This window comes from Mobula hypostoma, chromosome 3 (genome assembly GCF_963921235.1).
Source record: "Mobula hypostoma chromosome 3, sMobHyp1.1, whole genome shotgun sequence".
Classification (NCBI taxonomy): Eukaryota; Metazoa; Chordata; class Chondrichthyes; order Myliobatiformes; family Myliobatidae; genus Mobula; species Mobula hypostoma.
The window spans coordinates 146,136,437-146,161,641 of NC_086099.1; the positions used below are offsets into that span (position 1 = coordinate 146,136,437).

At 46.0% G+C, this 25,205-nt stretch overlaps 1 protein-coding gene across 3 annotated transcripts in view; it reads right to left on the bottom strand.

Moving 5' to 3' along the window:
• ppp1r9a (protein phosphatase 1, regulatory subunit 9A) overlaps positions 1–24,438 on the bottom strand; it is a 262,073-nt gene extending 237,635 nt beyond the window's left edge. For all 3 annotated transcript variants that reach the window (XM_063043820.1, XM_063043819.1, XM_063043818.1), the window contains exon 1: positions 22,569–24,438. In XM_063043820.1, coding sequence (XP_062899890.1) covers positions 22,569–24,050 — 1,482 coding nt within the window. In that variant the 5' untranslated portion in view covers positions 24,051–24,438. The remainder of the gene's footprint in view (positions 1–22,568) is intronic.
• Between the last annotated feature and the right edge of the window lie 767 nt (positions 24,439–25,205).

The window sequence follows — 25,205 nt, forward strand, 5'->3', positions numbered from 1 at the left end:
CACCCAACTAGGAATAGGGTTCCCCTGGTCCTCACCTACCACCCCACCAGCCTCCAGGTCCAACATATTATTCTCCGTAACTTCCGCCACCTCCAACGGGATCCCACCACTAAGCACATCTTTCCCTCCCCCACCTTTCTCTGCATTCCGCAGGGATCGCTCCCTACACAACTCCCTTGTCCATTCGTCCCCCCCATCCCTCCCCACTGATCTCCCTCCTGGCACTTATCCATGTAAGCGGAACAAGTGCTACACATGCCCTTACACTTCCTCCCTTACCACCATTCAGGGCCCCAAACAGTCCTTCCAGGTGAGGCATCACTTCACCTGTGAGTCGACTGGGGTGATATACTGCGTCCGGTGCTCCCGATGTGGCCTTTTATATATTGGTGAGACCCGACGCAGACTGGGAGACCGCTTTGCTGAACATCTACGCTCTGTCCGCCAGAGAAAGCAGGATCTCCCAGTGGCCACACATTTTAATTCCACATCCCATTCCCACTCTGACATGTCTATCCACGGCCTCCTCTACTGTAAAGATGAAGAGGTTGGAGGAACAACACCTTATATTCTGTCTGGGTAGCCTCCAACCTGATGGCATGAACATCGACTTCTCTAACTTCCGCTAGGCCCCACCTCCCCCTCGTACCACATCTGTTACTCATTTTTATGCACACATTCTTTCTCTCACTCTCCTTTTTCTCCCTCTGTCCCTCTGAATATACCTCTTGCCCATCCTCTGGGTCACCCCCCCCCCCGTCTTTCTTCCCGGACCTCCTGTCCCATGATCCTCTCGTATCCCCTTTTGCCTATCACCTGTCCAGCTCTTGGCTCTATCCCTCCCCCTCCTGTCTTCTCCTATCATTTTGCATCTTCCCCTCCCCCTCCAGCTTTCAAATCCCTTACTCACTCTTCCTTCAGTTAGTCCTGACGAAGGGTCTCGGCCTGAAACGTCGACTGCGCCTCTTCCTATAGATGCTGCTTGGCCTGCTGCGTTCACCAGCAACTTTGATGTATTATGTATACTAAACCTGCCACTTCTTTGCCTATTCCCCAAACTGTCTAAGACCTTCAGCAAGTCCCCTACTTTCTCCATACTACCTGCCCTTCCACCCATCTTCATATTGTCTGCAAACCTGGCCACAAAGCAATCAATTCCTTCATCGAAATCAATGACATACTGTACAACCTGAAAAGACACGGATCCAACACCAACCCCTGCAGCACACCATTATTCACCGGCAGCCAACCAGAAAAGGCCCCTTTTATTTCCACTCTGTTTCCTACCAGTCAGCCATTCTTCTATCCATTCTGCTTATTTTCCCATAACACTTGGACTCTTATTTTGTTAAGCAGCCTCATGTGTGGCATCTTGTCAAAAGCCTTCTGAAAATGCAAATAAACACCGACTCTCCTTTATCTACGTTGCCTGTTATTTCCTCCCAAAGAATTCCAACAGAATTGTCAGGCAAGATTTCCCCTTTTAAAAACCATGCTGATTTTGGCCTATTTTATCTTGTGCCTCCAAGTATCCCGAAACTTCATCCTTAATCCAACCAATGAAGCCAAGCTAACTGGCCGATAATTTCCTTTCTTCTGCCCCCCCTCCCTTCACCCAAAGACAGTTGCAATTTTCCAATCATCAGGAATCATTCCAGAATTTAATGAATCTCGAAAATTCATTACTAATGCCTCCACAATCTCTTTAGCTACTTCTTTCAGAACTTGGGATGTAGCTCATCTGGTCCAGATGACTTATCTACCTTCAGACCTTTCAGCTTCCCAATCATCTTCTCTTTAGTAATAGGAATAACATTCACACTTGCATTTCTGGCATTCTATAAGTGCCTTCCATCATGAAGACTGACACAAAATACTTAAGTTCCTCCACCTTTACTTTGTCCCCCATTAGTACCTCTCCAGCATCAGATTCAAGTGGAAGATATCTACTCTCATCTCTCTTTTACTCCTTATTTATCTGAAAAAAAAATTTGTATCCTCTTTGGCATTATTGGATAGCTACCTTCATATTTCATCTTTTCTCTCTTTATGGCTTTTTATTTGCCTTCTGTTGGTTTTTAAAAGCTTTCCAATCCTCTAACTTACCATTAATTTTTGCTCTATTATATGCTTTTATGACTTCCTTGTCAGTCACGGTTGCCTCAACCTTCTTTTAGGATACTTCATCTTTGGGGTGCATCTTTTCTGTGCCTTCCAAATTGCTGTTCTGCTGCCACCCCTGTTAGTGTCCCATTCCAATCAAATTTTGCCAGCTCATCTCTCGTGCCTAATAATTCCCTTTTCTCCAATGTAATACTAATACTTCAGATTTTAGCTTCTCCTTTTCAAACTACAGACTGAATTCTATCATATTATCATCACTACCTCCTAGAGGTTTCTTTACCTTAATCAAATCTGGGTCATTACATAACACCTAGCCCAGAATCGTCATTCCCCTAGTGGGCTGAACCACAAGCTGCTCTAAACAGCCATCTCATAGGCATTCTACATTTGTACAAATTCCCTCTCCTGGGATCCAACACCAACCAGGTTTTCCCAATCTGCCTGCATACTGGAATTCCATGATTCTAGCAACATTGCCCTTATTATCGTCTTTTCTATCTCCCATTGTAATTTGTAGCCAATATCCTGGCTATTGTACAGGGGCCTTATACAATTCCCATCAGGCGCGCGCTTTTTTTTACGCTTGCAGTTTCTTAACTCTACCCACAAGGATTCTACATCTTCCGATCCCATGTCACTTCTATCAAAGCACTTTATTTAATTTCTTACCAACAGAACCCCTCTGCCTACCTCCTGCCCTTTTGATACAATGTGTATCCTTGGATGTTAAGCTTCTATGATCTTATTTCAGCCACAACATGAAGATGCCCCATCACACACCTGCCCATTTCTAATCTCAATTACTCTCCTTGATTTTGGCCCCGTTACACTAACTCATTCTACTGACTGTAATTTTGCCCTCTCATCTGCCTATCCTTCCTCACAGTCTCACGACACTCTGATTTACTGGTATACCAACAGCCCCATTCTCAGCCCTATCACTCAAATACCCATCCCTGACAAATTAGTTTAAACCCTCCCCAACAGCTCTAGCAAACCTACCTACAAGAATATTAGTCCCCCTTGCGTTCAGGTGCAACCTGCCCTTTTTGTGCAGGTCATATCTTCAGCAGAAGAGATTCCAATGATCCACAAATCTGAATCCCTGCCCCTGTTCTCAGCTCCTGACTCTACTCCACATGTACTCATGACTGTATGGACAGATTCTACTCTACAAATTTGTGGATGATACCATCATACTGGGACATAATGAATAGTAGGAAGAAGATAGAGAGCTTAGTATCATAAATGCCTTGACAACAACCTTTTCTTCAATCTCAGCAAAACAAAAGAGCCGGTCATTGACATCAGGAAGAGGGGCTGGTGCATATGCTCCTGTCTTGAACATTGCCGAGATTGACAGCTTCAAGTTCCTATGAGTGAACACATCCAAGAGCTTGTCCTAGAACAACCACATAGACACCAAAACCAAGAAAGCTCACCAATGTCTCTACTTCCTCTGGAAGCTAAAGAAATGTGGCATGCTCCCATCGACACTTGCCAATTTTTATCAATGCAATATAGAAAGCATAATGCATCTGGATGCATAATGGCTAGGAATGGCAATTGCTTTGCATATGACTACAAGAAACTGCAGAGTTGTGGATACAGCTCAGTACATCAGAGAAACTAGCCTCCCCTCTATGGGCAAACAACAGGAATTCTGCAGATGCTGGAAATTCAAGCAACATACATCAAAGTTGCTGGTGAACGCAGCAGGCCAGGCAGTATCTGTAGGAAGAGGTGCAGTCGACGTTTCAGGCCAAGACCCTTCGTCAGGACTAACTGAAGGAAGAGTGAGTAAGGGATTTGAAAGTTGGAGGGGGAGGGCGAGATCCAAAATGATAGGAGAAGACAGGAGGGGGAGGGATGGAGCCAAGAGTTGGACAGGTGATAGGCAAAAGGGGATACGAGAGGATCATGGGACAGGAGGTCCAGGAAGAAAGACGGGGGGGGACCCAGAGGATGGGCAAGAGGTATATTCAGAGGGACAGAGGGAGAAAAAGGAGAGTGAGAGAAAGAATGTGTGCATAAAAATGAGTAACAGATGGGGTACGAGGGGGAGGTGGGGCCTAGCGGAAGTTAGAGAAGTCCATGTTCATGCCATCAGGTTGGAGGCTACCCAGTCGGAATATAAGGTGTTGTTCCTCCAACCTGAGTGTGGCTTCATCTTTACAGTCGAGGAGGCCGTGGATAGACATGTCAGAATGGGAATGGGATGTGAAATTAAAATGTGTGGCCACTGGGAGATCCTGCTTTCTCTGGCAGACAGAGCGGTCTCCCAGTCTGCGTCGGGTCTCGCCAATATATAAAAGGCCACATCAGGAGCACCGGACGCAGTATATCACCCCAGTCAACTCACAGGTGAAGTATTGCCTCACCTGGAAGGACTGTTTGGGGCCCTGAATGGAGGTAAGGGAGGAAGTGTAAGGGCATGTGTAGCACATGTTCCACTTACACGGATAAGTGCCAGGAGGGAGATCAGTGGGGAGGGATGGGGAGACGAATGGACAAGGGAGTTGTGTAGGGAGCGATCCCTGCGGAATGCAGGGGGGGGGGAGGGAAAGATGTGCTTAGTGGTGGGATCCCGTTGGAGGTGGTGGAAGTTACGGAGAATAATATGTTGGACCCGGAGGCTGGTGGGGTGGTAGGTGAGGACCAGGGGAACCCTATTCCTAGTGGGGTGGCGGGAGGATGGAGTGAGAGCAGATGTACATGAAATGGGGGAGATGCGTTTAAGAGCAAAGTTGATAGTGGAGGAAGGGAAGCCCCTTTCTTTAAAAAAGGAAGACATCTCCCTCGTCCAAGAATGAAAAGCCTCATCCTGAGAGCAGATGCGGCGGAGACGGAGGAATTGCGAGAAGGGGATGGCGTTTTTGCAAGAGACAGGGTGAGAAGAGGAATAGTCCAGATAGCTGTGAGAGTCAGTAGGCTTTGTGACAAGAATACACATAGATGTTAGCCGTCCTGTGTGATCAGCAGTTGGTCTGCCACCTGTCCTAAGGGGAGAGAGAGATAAGGAACAATGAAGCAGCATTTGGAGATGTTAATGAAGGAGCCATCAGTCTGGGTATTGTCAAGATCGGCTCCCCCTTTGAACCCTGAACTGTTTGAAGTGATGGACAGGCGATCTGGAGATGTGTAATAAAGGGACGGGAGAGAGAGCTGTCGAGAGCGGTTCTCCCTTTGAACCCTGAACTGTTTGACGTGATGGACAGGCGATACCCCAGCAGGGGGATAAAAAGGGACAGGTTTGCTAAGGCAAGACACACACGACACCCGAGGTAACGAGACCCTGGAAGCGGTGTACCTCTCACAAGTCGGTGGGGAGCACCAGGCCATAAACGCACAGGGTGGAAAGGTACGATCAGCGGGAACCCGGTGTGTGTCCACCCTCGCTTGGGTGCCGGGTTCACTGCAGAGGATCGACCGCATCTGGAGGAGGGGTCACAGTCGGTGACCTCAGGAGACATCACAAAGGACCCGCCCGAAAGCTGCTTGTGAGCAATATCGCAGGTCTGTGAGTGGAAGCCGTTCTGAATGATCAGTCGTTCTCGTTCTCTCTCTCCCCCCCCACGTTGTCCATCGCCATGGCAACAATTACTGCGAACTGAACTAAATTGAACTGGACTTTGTGTCACTTTGAAATTGGTCATTTACACCTAGACAACAATAGAGCTTGATTGATCCTGTTATCTTAATTCTGTGCACATGTGTGTTTATCATTGCTGAACTGTTGCATTTATTATCCTTTCGATTACTGTGTTGCTTGTTTCTTTAATAAAACTCTCTTAGTTCTAGTAATCCAGACTCCAACTGAGTGATCCATTTCTGCTGGTTTGGCAACCCAGTTACGGGGTACGTAACAGAAGTGGAGTTCTCGTCCGCGATTTTGAACGCTAAATTTGGGACGGAGTAAATTGATTGGGTCAAAATTCCCGAAAGAAAGAAAAGACAAACAGCAGAAATGGAGGCTGAGGAATTTATAAAGGCGCCGACCTTGGAGGCATTAGAGGATGCCAGGAAATCGGAATTGGTAGCTGTGGCCAAACGGTTGAATCTTGCTAAGGGGAAGTCGACAATGAGGAGAGAGGAGTTACACAGAGCTATCGTAGAGCACTATGTATCTAAAGGTGTGTTTCCCCAAGGCGAGCTGGAGGTGGTGTCTATTGAAAAACCTGCTGGAGACGCGGTACAGGTGCAGCTTGAAAAACTGAGACTCGAGCACAAGTTCCGGGTACAACAGTTGGAGCGAGAAGAGAAGGAGAGAGAGGTAGAAAGGCAAGAGAAAGAGAGAGAGAGACAGTTGCAGCAAGAGGAGAAACAGAGGGAAAGGGAATTCGAGCTGGAGAAGTTAAGGTTAAGGGCAGAGCAGGGGCTCGTGCCGAACCAAGGTGGAGGGTTTCGGGCGAACCAGGAGGTTAGGCTGGTTCCCCCATTTGAGGATACCGACGTGGATCGGTACTTTCTCCACTTCGAAAAAGTGGCTATAAGTCAGGACTGGCCGACGGATAAGTGGGTTGTTTTACTTCAGAGTGTACTGAAAGGGAAAGCCCAAGAAGCTTACTCCGCTTTGTCCGCGGAAGATGCCCAGAGGTATGAGGTGGTGAGAGGCCATCCTCAGGATTTATGAATTGGTCCCGGAGGCATACCAGCAGAAGTTCCGGAATGCGAGGAAGCAGTGGGACCGCACGTATTTGGAGTTTGCCCGTAAGATGCAGACATATTGTGAGCGTTGGTGCACCTCAAAGGGGGTAGAGGGGGATTATGACAGACTGCTGCAGCTGATCCTGATTGAGCAGTTTAAAGGTTGTGTCCCTGAGGGTATGAGACCCTACCTAGATGAGAAGGAGGCAGCCACGTTAGCCGCAACTGCTAAGTTAGCGGATGAGTATGCGTTGACGCATAAAATGAAGTTTGCCCCGAGTAAAGGCTACCAGAAGGGTAGTCAGGACGGCGGGGAGAGTCTGCCGGAAAAGTCAGTAAGTAAGCTGGGGACTAGTGAGAAGGATAAGGTAGACCGGGAGCAGTCTGGCAGGAAGTCTCCTGGGGTCGTCTGTTATAATTGTTGGAAAGCCGGACACTTTGCGTCCAGGTGCTTTGCCCCAAAGAAGGAGAAGGGAAAAGGGAAGACAGCGATTTTGACTGGCTGTATTGAGCTGTTAAGCGAACCGCTAGGGAAGGACAGGTCTGCCAAAGTTCAGGGAGGGCGCGAGAGGTTTATCTCGGCCGGATTGACGTCAGTGAAGGAGGGGTTAAAACCAGTTCCAGTGCGGATCTGGAGAGACACGGGAGCGTGTCAGTCACTAATACTAAAGAATGTATTAGAGTTTAAATCAGAGACCCGGACTGGGGAGGTCAAGGTCAAAGGTGTTGGAGAAGGGACAGAGTCAGTCCCTTTGCACCAGATACATTTACAAAGCAACCTGGTCTCTGGACTAGTCACGATCGGGGTGAGGTCCGAATTACCGATGAAAGGCGTGGAAGTCTTGCTCGGTAATGACATCGCCGGGGGCCAGTCGTGAGATTGACAGGTCAGCCTGCCAACATTGAGGCCCCGTTCATGGACTCACAGGTTCATCATGGGGCTGCGGTAGTGAATTTAGCTGCGGTGGTAAATTTAGCTGAAATGTTTCTGCCAACCTTGTACGAGAAGGGGGTAGAAAATGAAAAGAAGGAGTGTAGTGAGACAAGAGGTAGTGAGGGAGCTGGGACAGACGTAGCAGTAGCCAGGAAAGAATTTGTGCAGACGCGGGAGCAAGACGAGGGGCTGATGGTTTCGGCAGAGACAGCTCTCTCTGACACAGACTTGACAAGGGAACTAGTAGGCTATTGTGTGGGGGAGGAAGTGCTAAGGAAGCAAGGGAGACCAAGTACCGTGCCCGCAGATGAGGAGTGGGGGGTGGTGCAAAAGAGTTATGGGGATGAGGTTTTTAACCTGGCCCACGAGGTACCCCCCCGGTGGACATTTTGCGGTGCTGGAGGAAACAGTTGGTGGAATCATGAAAGAGGTTTACCGGCTGCCCAGGGGAGAGGACGTTATTGATTATGGCCGACGCGAACTGAGACGGTCACAGGCTTTTGATATGCTAACAAACCTAGTCGGGGTTAGCGTGGAAATCAGTGAAGCTAGGGGCCCCCCTGATAAGAGAAAAAAACCATTTTGAAAAGATTAGTATGGTATCGATCAGATGGGAGAAGGCTATTGTTTTGGCCAGGTCTGCTGATAAGGTCTCTCCCTTAATCCCCGAACAAAGCGACTCTTTAGGAGAAGTAATTAAACGACTCGCACCCATGTGTTTGATTGTCCCGAGGCAATGCAAAGAACTGGGACATTGGGTGGTGTCTGTTCCAATAGGCCAGCCTAGTAAACAACATGCATATGGAATGAGTAATTCAGTGACTAAAGGGCTGATAAAAACAGAGGTGTGAATTGGCAATTTAATACGGCTGTCTGAAGCCAGCTTGATAGTGAACCTTGAAAAAAATGAGTTCGGCCACGCGAAGGTCACTTACCTGGGAATTGTGGTGACACAGGGGCAGCTGGCAGCGATGCAAGCTACAGTGCAGGCTATCGCTGACCTCCCAACCCCGACAGACAAGAGGGCCCTCAGAAGGCTCTTGGAGAAGGTGGGGTACTGTAGGAAGTTTTGCAATAACTCTGCAGTCACAACCCCCCCCCCCCCCGCCTACTAAGCCTTTGCGAGAGAAAACTGAGTCGGAATGGGACGACCCTTGTTATTGTGGTCCGGGACAAAACCAAATGAGAAGTTACATTGATCGAAATTCATCAGTGTTTTTGGCCACTATGAAGTTTGCTGAGTTGGAGCCTGGTTTAAGGGATTATTAATAACACATATAAAAGGGACGGAAAATGTGATTACTGACTGTCTGTCAAGGTGCTGACAACTTCAAATTCTCTGTATTAGCCAAATAGCTGATAAAGATGCTCATTTGTGTGTATCAAATAATGTACTCATGTTTGTAATTTTTACCCCGGTAAAAATCCTTAAAGGGGGGAAGTGTGACAAGAATACACATAGACGTTAGCTGTCTTGCGTGATCAGCAGTTGGTCTGTCACCTGTCCTAAGGGGAGAGAGAGATAAGGAACAATGAAGCAGCATTTGGAGATGTTAATGAAGGAGCCATCAGTTTGGGTATTGTCAAGATCGGCTCCCTCTTTGAACCCTGAACTGTTTGAAGTGATGGACAGGCGATACCCCAGCAGGGGGATAAAAAGGGACAGGTTCGCTAAGGCAAAACACACACGACACCCGAGGTAACGAGACCCTGGAAGCGGTGCACCTCTCACAAGTCGGTGGGGAGCACCAGGCCATAAACGCACAGGGTAGAAAGGTACGATCAGCGGGAACTCGGTGTGTGTCCGCCCTTGCTTGGGTGCCGGGTTCACTGCAGAGGATCGACCGCATCTGGAGGAGGGGTCACAGTCGGTGATCTCAGGTGACATCACAAAGGACTCGCCCGAAAGCTGCTTGTGAGCAATATAGCCGGTCTGTGAGTGGAAGCCGTTCTGAATGATCAGTCGTTCTCATTCTCTCTCTCCCTCCCCCCCCACGTTGTCCATCGCCATGGCAACAATTACTGCGAACTGAACTAAATTGAACTGGACTTTGTGTCACTTTGAAATTGGTCATTTACCCCTAGACAACAATAGAGCTTGATTGATCCTGTTATCTTAATTCTGTGCACATGTGTGTTTATCATTGCTGAACTGTTGCATTTATTATCCTTTCGATTACTGTGTTGCTTGTTTCTTTAATAAAACTTTCTTAGTTCTAGTAATCCAGACTCCAACTGAGTGATCCATTTCTGCTGGTTTGGCAACCCAGTTACGGGGTACGTAACAGTTTATAGTAGACATCAGTGGATAAGCTGTCTCCAGAGACAGAGACAGAAAGATCTAGAAAGGGGAGGGAGGTGTCGGAAATGGACCAGGTAAACTTGAGGGTAGGGTGAAAGTTGGAGGCAAAGTTAATAAAAGTCAACGAGTTCTGCATGCGTGCAGGAAGCAGCACCAATGTAGTCGTCGATGTAGCGAAGGAAAAGTGGGGGACAGATACCAGAATAGGCACGGAACATAGTTTGTTCCACAAACCCAACAAAAAGGCAGGCATAGCTAGGACCCATACGGGTGCCCATAGCTACACCTTTAGTTTGGAGGAAGTGGGAGGAGCCAAAGGAGAAATTATTAAGAGTAAGGACTAATTCCGCTAGACAGAGCAGAGTGGTGGTAGAGGGGAACTGATTAGGTCTGGAATTCAAAAAGAAGCGTAGAGCTTTGAGACCTTCCTGATGGGGGTTGGAAGTATATAAGGACTGGACATCCATGGTGAAAATAAAGCGGTGGGGGCCAGGGAACTTAAAATCATCAAAAAGTTTAAGAGCGTGAGAAGTGTCAGGAACATAGGTCGGAAGGGATTGAACAAGGGGTGATAAAACCGTGTCGAGGTATGCAGAAACGAGTTCGGTGGGGCAGGAGCAAGCTGAGACAATAGGTCGGCCAGGACAGGCAGGTTTGTGGATCTTGGGTAGGAGGTAGAAACGGGAAGTGTGGGGTGTGGGAACTATAAGGTTGGTAGCAGTGGATGGGAGATCCCCTGAGCGGATAAAGTCGGTGATGGTGTGGGAGACAATGACCTGGTGCTCCTTAGTGGGGTCACGATCGAGGGGTAAATAAGAGGAGGTATCCGCGAGTTGTCGCTGTGCCTCGGCCAGGTAGAGGTCAGTAAGCCAGACTACAACAGCACCCCCCTTATTGGTGGGTTTAATAATAAGGTTAGGATTAGTGCGGAGGGAGTGGAGAGCAGAGCGTTCCGAAGGAGTGAGGTTGGAATGGGGACAAGGTGCGGTGAAGTCGAGACGGTTGATGTCCCGTCGGCAATTAGCGATAAAGAGATCCAGAGCAGGCAGAAGACCAGAGCGGGGTGTCCATCAAGAGGAGGAGGGTTGAAGACGGGAGAAAGGGTCATCGGTGGGAGTGGAAGAGTCCTTGCCGAAGAAGTAGGCTCAGAGACGGAGACGGCGGAAGAAAAGTTCCGCATCATGGCGAACACGGAACTCGCTGAGGTGTGGGCGAAGGGGGACAAACGTGAGGCCCTTACTGAGAACAGAGCATTCTGCCTCCAACAGTTGAAGGTCGGAGGGGATGGTAAAGACCCGGCACGGTTGAGAGCTGGGATCAGAGGGGGGAGGGGGGAGGCTGGGTGTGTCAATGGAGAGGGGAGGGTTGGGGTGAGAGGAAGATGGAGCCTCCGAGGGCCCAGGAGCTGACGGTGGGATCTGAGGGAGACAGGATTGCAGAGTATTGGTGGGGGAAGATATACCTCTTGCCCATCCTCTGGGTCCCCCTCCCCCTTGTCTTTCTTCCCGGACCGCCTGTCCCATGATCCTCTCGTATCCCCTTTTGCCTATCACCTGTCCAGCTCTTGGCTCTATCCCTCCCCCTCCTGTCTTCTCCTATCATTTTGGATCTCCCCTCCCCCTCTCAAATCCCTTACTCACTATTCCTTCAGTTAGTCCTGACGAAGGGTCTCGGCCTGAAACGTCGACTGCACCTCTTCCTACAGATGCTGCCTGGCCTGCTGCGTTCACCAGCAACTTTGATGTGTGTTGCTCTCCTCTATGGGCTCTGTCTCACTTCCTCAGTAAAGCTGCCAACATAATCAAAGACCCCACCCACTCTGGATACTGTCTCTTCTCTCCTCTTCCACCAGGGAAAAGATAAACATGAAAGCACATACCAAGGACAGATTCTATCCCACTGTTTTGAGACAACTGAACAATTCCCAAACATGATAAAATACACTTTTGACCTCACAACCTAATATGATCTTGCGCCTTAAAATTTACCTGCACTGCAATTTCTCTATAGCTCTTAAACTTCATTCTGTATTGTTATTATTTTACCTTGTTCTACCTCAATGCACTGTGTAATGATTCGACCTGTATGAACAGTATGCATACAAGTTTTTTAACATATCTCAGTAAGTGACAATAAATTCAACCAATACCATTAAACAGTAATCGGCCATTTTGATTATATAAAAAAAAGAACCTTTCTCTTGTGCTTGATGCCTCCCACAACCCATGCTGAGACCGTGTACTAAGCCGCCCACAGGATAGGCTGTGCTGGATGCACCAATTTTACAGACTTTTCAAATGGCAAAGGTATTCTACACTGATATTCAGAGACAGTTAAAAACTGTTCAAATAGCTTTGAAATACAAAAAATAGTATTATTTTTAATTTCATATGAAAATTAACTTGCTGACAATTAAACACTCACAATTAGGAAAGCATCTCTGTATTTAAGGAAGACAATTAATATGCTGAAGGCAGTTCAGAGAAGGTTTACTAGACTAATACACAGAACGTGCAAGTTGTTTAGCCGGAAAATTTAGACAGACTATCAGCTGGAGTTTAGAGAAGCAGGAGTGGACTTGATGGAAACACAAGTATTTCCCTTTGTGAGAGTATCCAGAACAAGTTTCTCTATTTTATAAACAAGATCACCTACTTAAAATATACGTGATTGTCTCTTTATCTCTTCCTCCCTCTCCGCTCCCCCCGCCCCCACTGGTTGAAAATCTTTGGAATTCTCTTTCGCAAAGGGAACTGGGAACAGAATCTAAATATCTTTAATTAGGGTAGATTGATTGTTGTTAAGTAAGGGGGTGAAAAGTCATTATGGTAGGTAGAAAGAATTATTACAAGCAGATTATCCATGATCTATTTGCAAAAGTAGTACAAGGAGCTGAGTGGTCTACTGCTGATCCTGTTTCATATGTAAATAAATAAAAAATGACATTAAAATAAACAATAAAACTTAACTAGATCTTATCTTTTTAATGATGAATGCTAGAAATATCATTCAAATTTCAGCCATGGTTGATGTAAAGTTGCAAAGAGAGCTGTAAAACCCATCCAGCTCCCAACACAGTAATAGTATTTTCAATTCTGTTAGAAAAAATATTGACATCCCTTGAAACTGAAGTTTTTCCAGATGGTATTCAAAATTGCAGCTGATAAAACCCCCCTACTTAAAAAGCCAAATCTTGATAGTGACATACTAGCTAACTACAAAGCGATATCAAATCTTTCCTTCTTGGGCAAGGTTCTTGAGAAACTCATCGTCAATGTATTCAACAACTTCCTGAATGAGAACAATAATCTAGAAGAGTTTCAGTCAGGTTTTAGTGAAAACCATTGCACAGAGATTGCCCTCACCAAAATTGTCAGTGACCAGGCTCAGCTGATGCCAACACAGTTTCAGTCTTAATTCCCCTGGACCTAAGTGTTGCCTTTGACACAACTGGCCACAATATTCTCCTAGACTCAAAATAATCTGCAGATACTGGGTTCAAAGCAACACTCCCAACATGCTGGAGGAACTCAGCAGGTCAGGCAGCATCAGTGGAATCAATGAGTCGACATTTCGGGCCAGAACCCTTCGTCAGGACTGAAGAAAGAAGGAGGGGGAAGGATTTGAAAAATGATTGTAGGTTCAGTTGAAAACTCAGTAATTTGAAAGACAAAGGGGTGGGGGAGGGGAAGCAGGGACATCATAGGCAGGAAAACAATGGGCAGTAGAAGAAGCAGGCGGAACCATGAGGGAGGTGATAGGCAGCTGGGGGAGGGGGCAGAGTGAAATAGGGATAGAGGAAGGGAGGGGGAAGGAAATTACCATAAATTGGAGAATTCTATGTTCATACCAAGGGGTTGGAGACTACCTAAACGGTATTTGAGGTGTTGCTCCTCCAAGCTGAGTTTAGCCTCATCATGGCAGTAGAGGAGGCCATGTATGGACATAGCTGAATTGGAATGGGAAGCAGAGTTGAAGTGGATGGCTACCGGGAGATCCTGTCTGTTTTGGCAGACAGAGCGGAGGTGCTCGACAAAGCCGTCCCCCAATCTGCATCGGGTTTCACCGATGTAGAGGAGGCTGCACCGGGAGCACCGGATGCAGTAGATGACCCCAACAGACTCACAAGTGAAGTGTTGCCTCACCTGGAAGGACTGTTCGGGGCCCTGAATGGTGGCAAGAGAGGTGGTGTAGGGACAGGTGTGGCACTTACACTTACAGGGATAAGTACCGGGTGGGAGATCCGTGGGGAGGGACGTGTGGACCAGGGAGTCGCGAAGGGACTAATCCCTGCGGAAGGCGGAGAGGGAAAGATGTGCTTAGTGGTAGGGTTCTGTTGAAGGTGGCAGAAGTTGCAGAGGATAATGTGCTGGATCCGGAGGCTGGTGGGGTGGTAGGTGAGGACAAGGGGAACTCTGTCCCTGTTGTGGTTACGGGAGGATGGGGTGAGGGCCGAAGTGCGGGAAATGGAGGAGATGCGGATGAAGGCATCATTGATGACGGTAGAAGGGAAACCACGATCCTTAAAGAAAGAGGACATTTGAGATGTCCTGGAACGGAAAGCTTCATCCTGGGAGCAGATGTGGCAGAGGTGGAGGAACTGGGAACAGGGAATGGCATTTTTGCATGTAGCAGGGTGGGAAGAGGTATAGTCGAGGTAGTTATGAGAGTCAGTGGGCTTGTAGAAGATGTCAGTGGACAGTCTGTCTCCAGAGATCGAGACCGAGACATTGAGAAAGGGAAGAGAAGAGTCCAAGATAGACCAAGTGAATTTGAGGGCTGGGTGAAAGTTTGAAGTAAAGTCGATGAAATTGACGAGCTCAGCATGGGTGCAGGAAGCAGCACCAATGTAGTCGTCAATGTACCGAAGGAAAAGTTGGGAAGCAGTACCAGAATAGGTTTGGAGCACAGACTGTTCCACATAACCAACAAAGAGGCAGGCATAGCTGGGTCCCATGCGAGTTCCCATAGCTACACCCTTAGTCTGAAGAAAGTGGGAAGAGCCAAAAGAGAAGTTATTAAGTGTGAGAACCAGTTCCGCCAACTGGAGGGTAGTGGTGGTGGGGAACTGGTGAGGTATATTATCCAGGAAGTAGCGGAGGGCTTTGAGGCCTTCTTGATGGGGAATGGAGGTGTATAAGGATTGGACATCCAATCCATTCTCCTAGACTACCTTGAGAACTGAGTTGGCCTCTCTCATAGCACTGTTAATTGGTTTTGCTCATATCTCAAAGAGAAAATGTTTTTTTTGTCTGTCTTGGAGACCATTTTTCTAAGGGATACGATGTACCTTTTGGTGTTGCTCAGAGAAGCAGTCTTATTCCCTTACTCTTCTCCTTATAAATGCTCCCCTTAAGGGACATCATTAAAGAGCATAAAATTGATTTGGTACAGTTATGCAGATGACACACAATTATCTTGGTTGAGCCTGATGAGGTAACACCATCTTTTCTCTGACTTCTGGTATGACTACAATAAACAAATGGATGAACAATAATTTCCTAAAATTAAATCAAGATGAAACTGAAATACTTATAGTTAATCCCAAAGCCAAAAGAGGTAAAATTCTTGATAAACTTAGCTCGCTTTGTAAAATACTTGTTCTTAAAGCTCTCAGTGGTCTGGGACCAGAGTACATCACAAAATCGCTTTCATTTCATAATGGTTTTGAGAGTGAAAAGCCATGTCTCACCAGTGTTGTGTATTTTTTTTAAAAAGAGGTGCCATACAACTCCAAAGGTCCCTGTGCAGCTCAAGCATTCTGAAAATTTCAATTGTGATATGTCTAACATACTTTAATCATTCCACTGAATAGAGCCAGTTGAAAATTAGTGAACCAATATAACACTTGCTGAACACCTTATATTCCGTCTGGGTAGCCTCCAACCTGATGGCATGAACATTGACTTCTCATACTTCCGCTAATGCCCCACCTCCCCCTCGTACCCCATCCGGTATTTATTTATTTATATACACATTCTTTTTCCCTCTCTTCTTTTTCTCCCTCTGTCCCCCTCACTATACCCCTTGCCCATCCTTTGGGTCCCCCCCTCCCTCTTTTCTTTTTCCCTTGGCCTCCTGCCCCATGATCCTCTCATATCCCTTTTGCCAATCAACTGTCCAGCTCTTGGCTCCATCCCTCCCCCTGCTGTCTTCTCCTATCATTTCGGACCTCCCCCTCCCCCTCTCAAATCTCTTACTAGCTTTTCTTTCAGTTAGTCCTGACGAAGGGTCTGGGCCCAAAACGTCGACTGCACCTCTTCCTAGAGATGCTGCCTGGCCTGCTGCATTCACCAGCAACTTTTATGTGTGTTGTTTGAAATTCCAGAATCTGCAGATTTCCTCGTGCTTGCTGAACAGGTCACGCAAAACAGATTTTCAGGGAAAATAACTAAGAAAATGCTTTCATGGAACTCGCTAAGAATTATATTTTAAACAAATATGCTAATAATTTGCTCTATCAAGCACCACACATAATCTCATTCTATTCTTCCCCTTTATTGCACAAAACTGTATAAAAATTTTAAGCTTATAAGAACAATTAATATCAAGAACAAGAATATAAACCGTGAAAATAAATTCCTTTTTTTTTTAAATCAGCATCTTCTTCCAAAACAAATTTACGCATTGTACCCAGCTTTTTACCTATCCAATTTAAAACTATTGCCCTGCCATCTCAGGGTTTTGGTATTAAGTACATGAGCACAGAAAAACTACGGAACACAAAGTTGAGCTAACATAGTACAATGCCAGTGCTTCAACTATTAACGCAGGCAGTGGGACCATGTATATTAGAGCCACAGTTTCAGACCAAGCAATGAAAGGTGTGAAAGCAAATTGTAAGGACAATATAAAGTACTGGAAGTGAGTAGGAAAAATACGATCAATGTAGTATAGAGGGAAATGTTGAGGTTACCTTTGCTAGAAAGGATAGGAAAGCTGCAGAGTAAACAAAACTGGTAAGAGGAGATATCAAATGATAAGACAGACAAATTTGTTGCTGACCTTCGCTGCAGAAGAGATGTTGTACAGATGTAGGGATGTCTACAGACAGTTTTTTTCCTGGAGTGTTTCAAATAGTTTTGGGTTTTCTGCTTGAGGGATATATGCAATTGGAGACTATTCATAGAAGACCCCACACTGATTTCAGGAATGAAGAAACTGTGTCATGATCATTATATGAATCACAATAATAATCCCAAGTCCACCACACACAAAGAAGCCAAGTTTCTCATACCCTCTGAATATCAATTTTATTTCACTGTACAAGAACTAATCTACTAATTCATTTTGTGTCAAGAAAGCTGTGGGTATGTTTATATCCTTCAGTTAAACAATAACAGCCTCACCAACAACTCTCAATGCAACCTGAGCAGGCCTTTCCAGTACATACTTTACTGCTTAATTGCTCTCCAAATGTCACGTGCAATCAAATATAATGGCCTCGTGAAAAAGAAGAGCAAAACTTTAAAGTGGTCTACTTAAAAATGGGTGTTATCCATTACTTTATACTTGACTTGCGTAAGGACTCCAAATAACCAGGCATCCAAGTAACTGGTCCTCAGGCTGAGGTACTAAGTTGGAGAAAGACCAACTTTGATGACATCAGAAAGGATCTGCAGGTGTGGATTGGGATAGGTTGCTTTCTGGCAAAGAGATGCTTGGTAAGTGGGAGGCCTTCAAAAGTGAAATATTGAATAAAGAGTTTGTCTGTTCCTGTTAGAATAAAAGGCTAACAGATTTAGGGATACTGAGGCACTCGTTAAGAAGAGAAAGGAGATGATAACAGGTATAGGCAGCGATGAAGAAATGAGGTGCTGAGGAGTATAAGAAATGCAAGAGATCACTTAAGAGGGAAATCAGGAGGGCTTAAGAGAATGAATGTGGTTGCTCTGGCAGACAAAGCGAAGGAGAATCCCAAGAGCTCCTATTGATCTATTAACCGCAAAAGGATAGCAAGGGACAAAATTGGTCCACTTGAAGATCAGCATGATCGTTTATGCATGGAGCCAAAAGAGATGGGGAGATCTGAAGTGGAATTTTTTTTTTCATTTGTATTTACTGGGGAGATGGACACAATGTCTTCAGAACTAAGGCAAAACAGCGGTGAACCATATCCAGATTACAGAACAGAAGGTACTTGCTATCTTGAAGCAAATTGTGGTAAACCGGATCAGCAAATTTGGAGATGACACCAAGATTGAGGACCTGGTGTACAGCAAAGGCAGCTATCAAAACTTGCAGCAGGAACTGGACCAGCAGGAAAAATGGGCTAAAAAATAGCAGATGGAGTTTAACATAGAAACATAGAAACATAGAAAATAGGTGCAGGAGTAGGTCATTCGGCCCTTCAAGCCTGCACCGCCATTTATTATGATCATGGCTGATCATCCAGCTCAGAACCCTGTACCAGCCTTCCCTCCATACCCCCTGATCCCCGTAGCCACAAAGGCCATATCTAACTCCCTCTTAAATATAGCCAATGAACTGGCCTCAACAGTTTCCTGTGGCAGAGAATTCCACAGATTCACCACTCTCTGTGTGAAGAAGTCTTTCCTAATCTCGGTCCTAAAAGGCTTCCCCTTTATCCTCAAACTGTGACCCCTCGTTCTGGACTTCCCCAATATCGGGAACAATCTTCCTGCATCTAGCCTGTCCAATCCCTTTAGGATTTTATACGTTTCAATCAGATCCCCCCTCAATCTTCTAAATTCCAACGAGTACAAGCCCAGTTCATCCAGTCTTTCTTCATATGAAAGTCCTGCTATCCCAGGAATCAATCTGGTGAACCTTCTTTGTACTCCCTCTATGGCAAGGATGTCTTTCCTCAGATTAGGGGACCAAAACTGCACACAATACTCCAGGTGTGGTCTCACCAAGGCCTTGTACAACTGCAGTAGTACCTCCCTGCTCCTGTACTCGAATCCTCTCGCTATAAATGCCAGCATACCGTTCGCCTTTTTCACCGCCTGCTGTACCTGCATGCCCACTTTCAATGACTGGTGTATAATGACACCCAGGTCTCGTTGCACCTCCCCTTTTCCTAATTGGCCACCATTCAGATAATAATCTGTTTTCCTATTTTTGCCACCAAAGTGGATAACTTCACATTTATCCACATTAAATTGCATCTGCCATGAATTTGCCCACTCACCCAACCTATCCAAGTCACCCTGCATCCTCTTAGCATCCTCCTCACAGCTAACACTGCCACCCAGCTTCGTGTCATCCGCAAACTTGGAGATGCTGCATTTAATTCCCTCATCCAAGTCATTAATATATTTTGTAAACAACTGCAGTCCCAGCACTGAGCCTTGAGGTACCCCTCTAGTCACCGCCTGGCATTCTGAAAAGGTCCCATTTATTCCCACTCTTTGCTTCCTGTCTGCTAACCAATTCTCCATCCACATCAATACCTTACCCCCAATACCGTGTGCTTTAAGTTTGCACACTAATCTCCTGTGTGGGACCTTGTCAAAAGCCTTTTGAAAATCCAAATATACCACATCCACTGGTTCTCCCCTATCCACTCTACTAGTTACATCCTCAAAAAGTTCTATGAGATTCGTCAGACATGATTTTCCTTTCACAAATCCATGCTGACTTTGTCCGATCATTTCACCGCTTTCCAAATGTGCTGTTATCACATCTTTGATAACTGACTCCAGCAGTTTCCCCACCACCGACGTTAGGCTAACCGGTCTATAATTCCCCGGTTTCTCTCTCCCTCCTATTTTAAAAAGTGGGGTTACATTAGCCACCCTCCAATCCTCAGGAACTAGTCCAGAATCTAATGAGTTTTGAAAAATTATCACTAATGCATCCACTATTTCTTGGGCTACTTCCTTAAGCCCTCTAGGATGCAGACCATCTGGCCCTGGGGATTTATCTGCCTTCAATCCCTTCAATTTACCTAACACCACTTCCCTACTAACATGTATTTCGCTCAGTTCCTCCATCTCACTGGACCCTCTGTCCCCTACTATTTCTGGAAGATTATTTATGTCCTCCTTAGTGAAGACAGAACCAAAGTAATTATTCAATTGGTCTGCCATGTCCTTGCTCCCCATAATCAATTCACCTGTTTCTGTCTGTAGGGGACCTACATTTGTCTTTACCAGTCTTTTCCTTTTTACATATCTATAAAAGCTTTTACAGTCAGTTTTTATGTTCCATGCCAGTTTTCTCTCATAATCTTTTTTCCCCTTCCTAATTAAGCCCTTTGTCCTCCTCTGCTGAACTCTGAGTTTCTCCCAGTCCTCAGGTGAGCCACTTTCTCTGGCTAATTTGTATGCTTCTTCTTTGGAATTGATACTATCCCTAATTTCCCTTGTCAGCCACGGGTGCACTACCTTCCTTGATTTATTCTTTTGCCAAACTGGGATGAACAATTGTTGTAGTTCATCCATGCAACCTGTAAATGCTTGCCATTGCATATCCACCGTCAATCCTTTAAGTGTCATTTGCCAGTCTATCTTAGATAATTCACGTCTCATACCTTCAAAGTTACCCCTCTTTAAGTTCAGAACCTTTGTTTCTGAATTAACTATGTCACTCTCCATCTTAATGAAGAATTCCACCATATTATGGTCACTCTTACCCAAGGGGCCTCTCACGACAAGATTGCTAATTAACCCTTCCTCATTGCTCAAAACCCAGTCCAGAATAGCCTGCTCTCAGGCAGGCAAGTGTGAGGTGTTGCATTTTGCGAGGACACCAGGGTAAGGCTTACACAGTAAATGGTACAGCACTGAGACGTGCAGTAGAACAGAGGAAGCTTTTCGCACATGGACCATCATAAATCTAAGTACTGAGAACAGGAGTTGGGATGTTATGTTGAAGTTGTACAAGATTTTGGTGAGGTCAAATTTGGTATATTGTGTGCAGTTCTGGTCACCTACACCACCCATAGAAAGATCTCAATAAGATTGAAAGAGTACAGAGAAAATTTACATGGATGTTGCCAGGATTTGAGGAACAGAGTTATAGGGAAAGATCAAATAGGTTTGAATTTTTTTTCCCCTTAGCATAGGAAGATGAGGGGAGATGTAATAGAGGCATACAAAGTATGCCCTACTCTCTCTTATCTTTAATACTCTCCAGCCTACATCTAGTCACTGCTTTGAATATAATGTTTTGTGCTTCCCTCTGTCCTGCCACACAAAGCCATGCCTCCATTCATCTATATCACCTAAAATTATCACCCAGAACTGAACACCTCACCATTTCAAGGCCTGACAAAAAAAAACTTCACCCTATGGACAAGCTTTTGATCGCCTTTTATCAAAAAAGTTCAGCAGTCACTACAGTATAATGTGATTTTTAATAATTTGTTAATTCATGTAGGTATTATTTAGGATTGAAAGTTTACCATTAGCTTTGTTGATATTTACTAATAATCAAGAACCACTGTATTTAGAATGCCCTTGATTCTCTTTTTGGCAAGTTTTAGGTCACATTGCTATGCAGTGCTATAGAAATTTTCATTTCATTTACAAATGCTTATTAGGGGGTTCATATTATTTTAATATTCTTATGACATTTTATTTGTTTAGCTTGTAGCAAATCCTTTGCTACATCATGCACTTGGGATGAAATGGATCAAACTGCTCAAATAGGAAAGCAAGAATTTTGTGTTGTTTTATTAGTTATGAGGGAAACTACAGAGCACACACCAGGAGACCAGTACGCAGGATATTCAATTGAATTTTATATGGAAGCGGCTGAGTAGCATGGGAATAACTTTTTAACTAGCCCTTCTTGGTTAAAAAAGAAAAACCAGGTATGCTCTTCTTGCCTATAGAACCGCATTGAAATTACAGTCACTGAAATTCAGTAATGCAGTTCACTATACCAGAGGATGTAACTTATCCTCCTCACATAAACATAAAAAAGAATTGCCAACATTTTAATTGCCTTTCTCTGTTTTTTAAACAGTCTATCACTCCACTCTGTATTTAAAAAAGGATTGCCAACATTATTGACCCATTGCTCTATCCTTCAAAGTTTGTGCTGAAAACAAAACACAACCAAGCATGTAGATTTGCAACTGAAAAAGCTATCTATTCAGTGAGACTTCAGGAATTACCTTACAAAAACTGCAATCAAATTAATTCTACTTGTGAAACAAGTAAATCATGATCAAATCCAGGCCTAGCATTTTTCTGAAAAGACTGTGGGTTTGGATCCCGCAATTCACCCATTATCTGTTATCTTCTTTAAAAATATGAACATCTATCTGAGCATCATAAACTCCATCTAGAGCCACTGACCGGCAAGCAATTTATTTTGCTTGTGAAATAGACATACAAAAGTGTTTCATTTCTCAATAAAATAACCCAAACTATGGCAATATTTTTCTTTACAATTCTCCGTGCAACTGTACACAAATCAAACCATGTAATTTACACCCATAGATGTGGTTAAATAATAGGCATTCTACAAATTCTTTCTGAAGTTTCGTTATTTACATTTATAAGTGCTTAACTAAAATTTTAATTTTCTTCATAATGTCTATAACGCGTTTAGCCATCCCAATGCTTGGATTAATGATTCACTTACTTTAATGGGATCAGTGCTGAATTTAATTTTCCTTTTGGCAGGTATATTATCTTCATCTGACAATCCTGTTACTTCTGTACATTCCAAAATGGGTTCATAATTATTTTCATCGCTATCCAATTGTTCCTCTGAATCCTCATAAGCTTGGTCCCAACCTGTGTCATCTCCGGATTCCACACTGCACCCTTCATTTTGCGTACTCTGAATGATAGATTTGTATCTGGAACACTCACTCCCGACGCCTTTCTCAGTTGATCGTTCAGCTGTGCTCTCCTCAGAGGAATTTTCACTTGCTGTAGAACCTCTCGCATCCGACAATATTTCGGCTACAAAAGCATTGCGTTGAGGAGAATCGGGGTGCTTCACGCTAGCACCACTATCTAAGTGCTTCCCGAAATCCCCGGTTGATCCTCCGTCTAGATGTTGGTCGTGATTTTCTAAGCATTCGCGGATCCCAGATTCAATCTGCGTTGCCTTCACCGCGCTGGTCTGGCTAAAAGAGGCGGATTTCACAACCTCGGAAGGAAGTGCCACTTGGCTCGAGATGTGTTCATGCTTCACACTTTTCCGAGGCGAACCTGTAGCATCCTGGTTTGCAAAATCGATCCCATGTTGGCTCTGTACAGAAGGAGATTTGAAAGACACCTGCTGTTGCTGCCCCTGCTCTTGCAGTTCAAGTGTTTTAGACGAAGCATTTGAGACAAAGCCATTGTATCCAGTTGTAAAGCTTCTACCAGCTGCCAATGTTTGTTGTCCGGTGCTCTGGGAAGGAGCAGTAAGTGGGCAACTGACAGCAGGTAACCGAGTCTCTGTCCTGGGGTGGGTGCTGTCCAATGAATCAGTGCTACCTCTATCGCTGCGGAGGTTCTGGGCCCCTTGCTGCTCGTCCAGCAGCTGGTCCTGAGAACATTTCCTCTCCCTCTTAGGCGAGCTTGGCTGGGGGGCTGTTGCCGACACTCGGGCGCTCTGTTCGAAGAGTTTACGGGTCTCGGAAAATTTGGAGCCGGTCGCCGGACCTTCTCGCCGAGAGTCCACTCGGCTCGTCCGGTCGCACACCTCGGCAGTCAGCTTGACTCGAGCACCGGGGGCAACCTGCGCCACGTCCCGGGCTCGAACTCGGCGGTGGGGAGACGGGGGAGCCCCTCTGCCGCCTCTGATGCGGGCAGGAGCCGCGTTCTCCTCGCCGGAACCCATACCCATCTGCATGAACAGCATGTTCTTGATTCGGTTAACGTTGGAGCCGTATTTCCTTCCCCGCAATTGCTGGTGCATCCGTTGCGGCGGGGACGTCGGCGGGTTCTCGGACCCTTCCTTCACCTCGGAGTCGCCCCCGGCCGTCGCCGATGCCCCAGTCAGACCTCCGCCGCTGCCAGCTTTGCTGAAGGTGGTTCTGAGTGCCTGGAAATCGGTCCTGTAAGCGTTGCGGTGCGGAGAGGAGCTGCGGAGGCTCGATCTCTCTGCAGAAGCTTCGGTCTTCATCATGGTTCGCTGTCAGCGGCAAGTGGTCGACGAACCAGCTCCCCTTGACTCCCCCCCAACCCCGGCCCCGGGCCTACCTAACGTCTGCTACTTCCGAAATGTACGCACGGACTTTTGCTGGGGGTGGGGGAAAGGGAGGGGGGCTCTCAGGCGGCCGCTCTCACGCCGGCAGCAGGAAATGCCTGCGGGTACAGCGAGACAGGTGCCCCCGAACGCAAAGCGCAGCAGCGGCTGCCCACTAACATGCCGGCAGAGTGCGGCGAGACTCGGGAGGAAGGGGGGGCGGAAGGAGACAGAGGCCAGTTATCGCTCCCGGCTCCGCCGCTCGTCCCCGGCCACGCGCGAGCGCGACACGACCGTTCCTCTGACAGCGCCTCGCGTTCCGCTCAAACAAAACGCCCGGGCCACCGCGCGCGGTGACGTCACGGCGTGTCCGCGCGCCGATCGGCAGCTCGGCGGGGAGTCCGGCATGGGATGCGTCCGAGGGCCGAGTGTCCGAGCGTCGGATCCGGTGCAGGGACCCGCAGGCAGGGCACGGTACGCTGTGCAAAGTTGTCAAGCAGGCTGAGACGCGGCGGTGCCCCGGCTCTGGAATAAATGTAACCTGCGATCATCATTGCAGTAAATACTGAACATTTTTCACTGATCATCACTTGTTCCGCCTGTGGAGCTTTCAAAGTCAGATTTCTTTTACAGCTCTGATTTACTTCACACTATGTTTAAAGTCGTTTTCGCGATTTTTGCGATTATGCTTTTTTTCCCCCACCAGAGCTGCCAACAGTGAAACCTAAATGTTACAACACAGATGCATTTGTAGTTCAAAAACAATAAAATCTGTTTCAATGCTGTTAATAGACGACGGACTATTCATGAACAACAAGGTGGCACACACAGCAGTGAGATAAATTACTCTATTTTCTCAATATTGATAAAGAATACCCCCTAAAAATTTTAAAGAACATGTCATAAGAATTTGGGAATTATGAGTAGGAGTAGGTTCGAGAATTCCAAAAATTCAACACCCTCTACGTAAATAACATTTTCCTCCTAAATGGCACACTTTGAGCCTTTACATGAGACCGTGACCCCGGTTCCAATCACAAACAAGAGAAAATCTGCAGATGCTGGAAATCCAAGCAACCGTGTTCCAGACTCCTT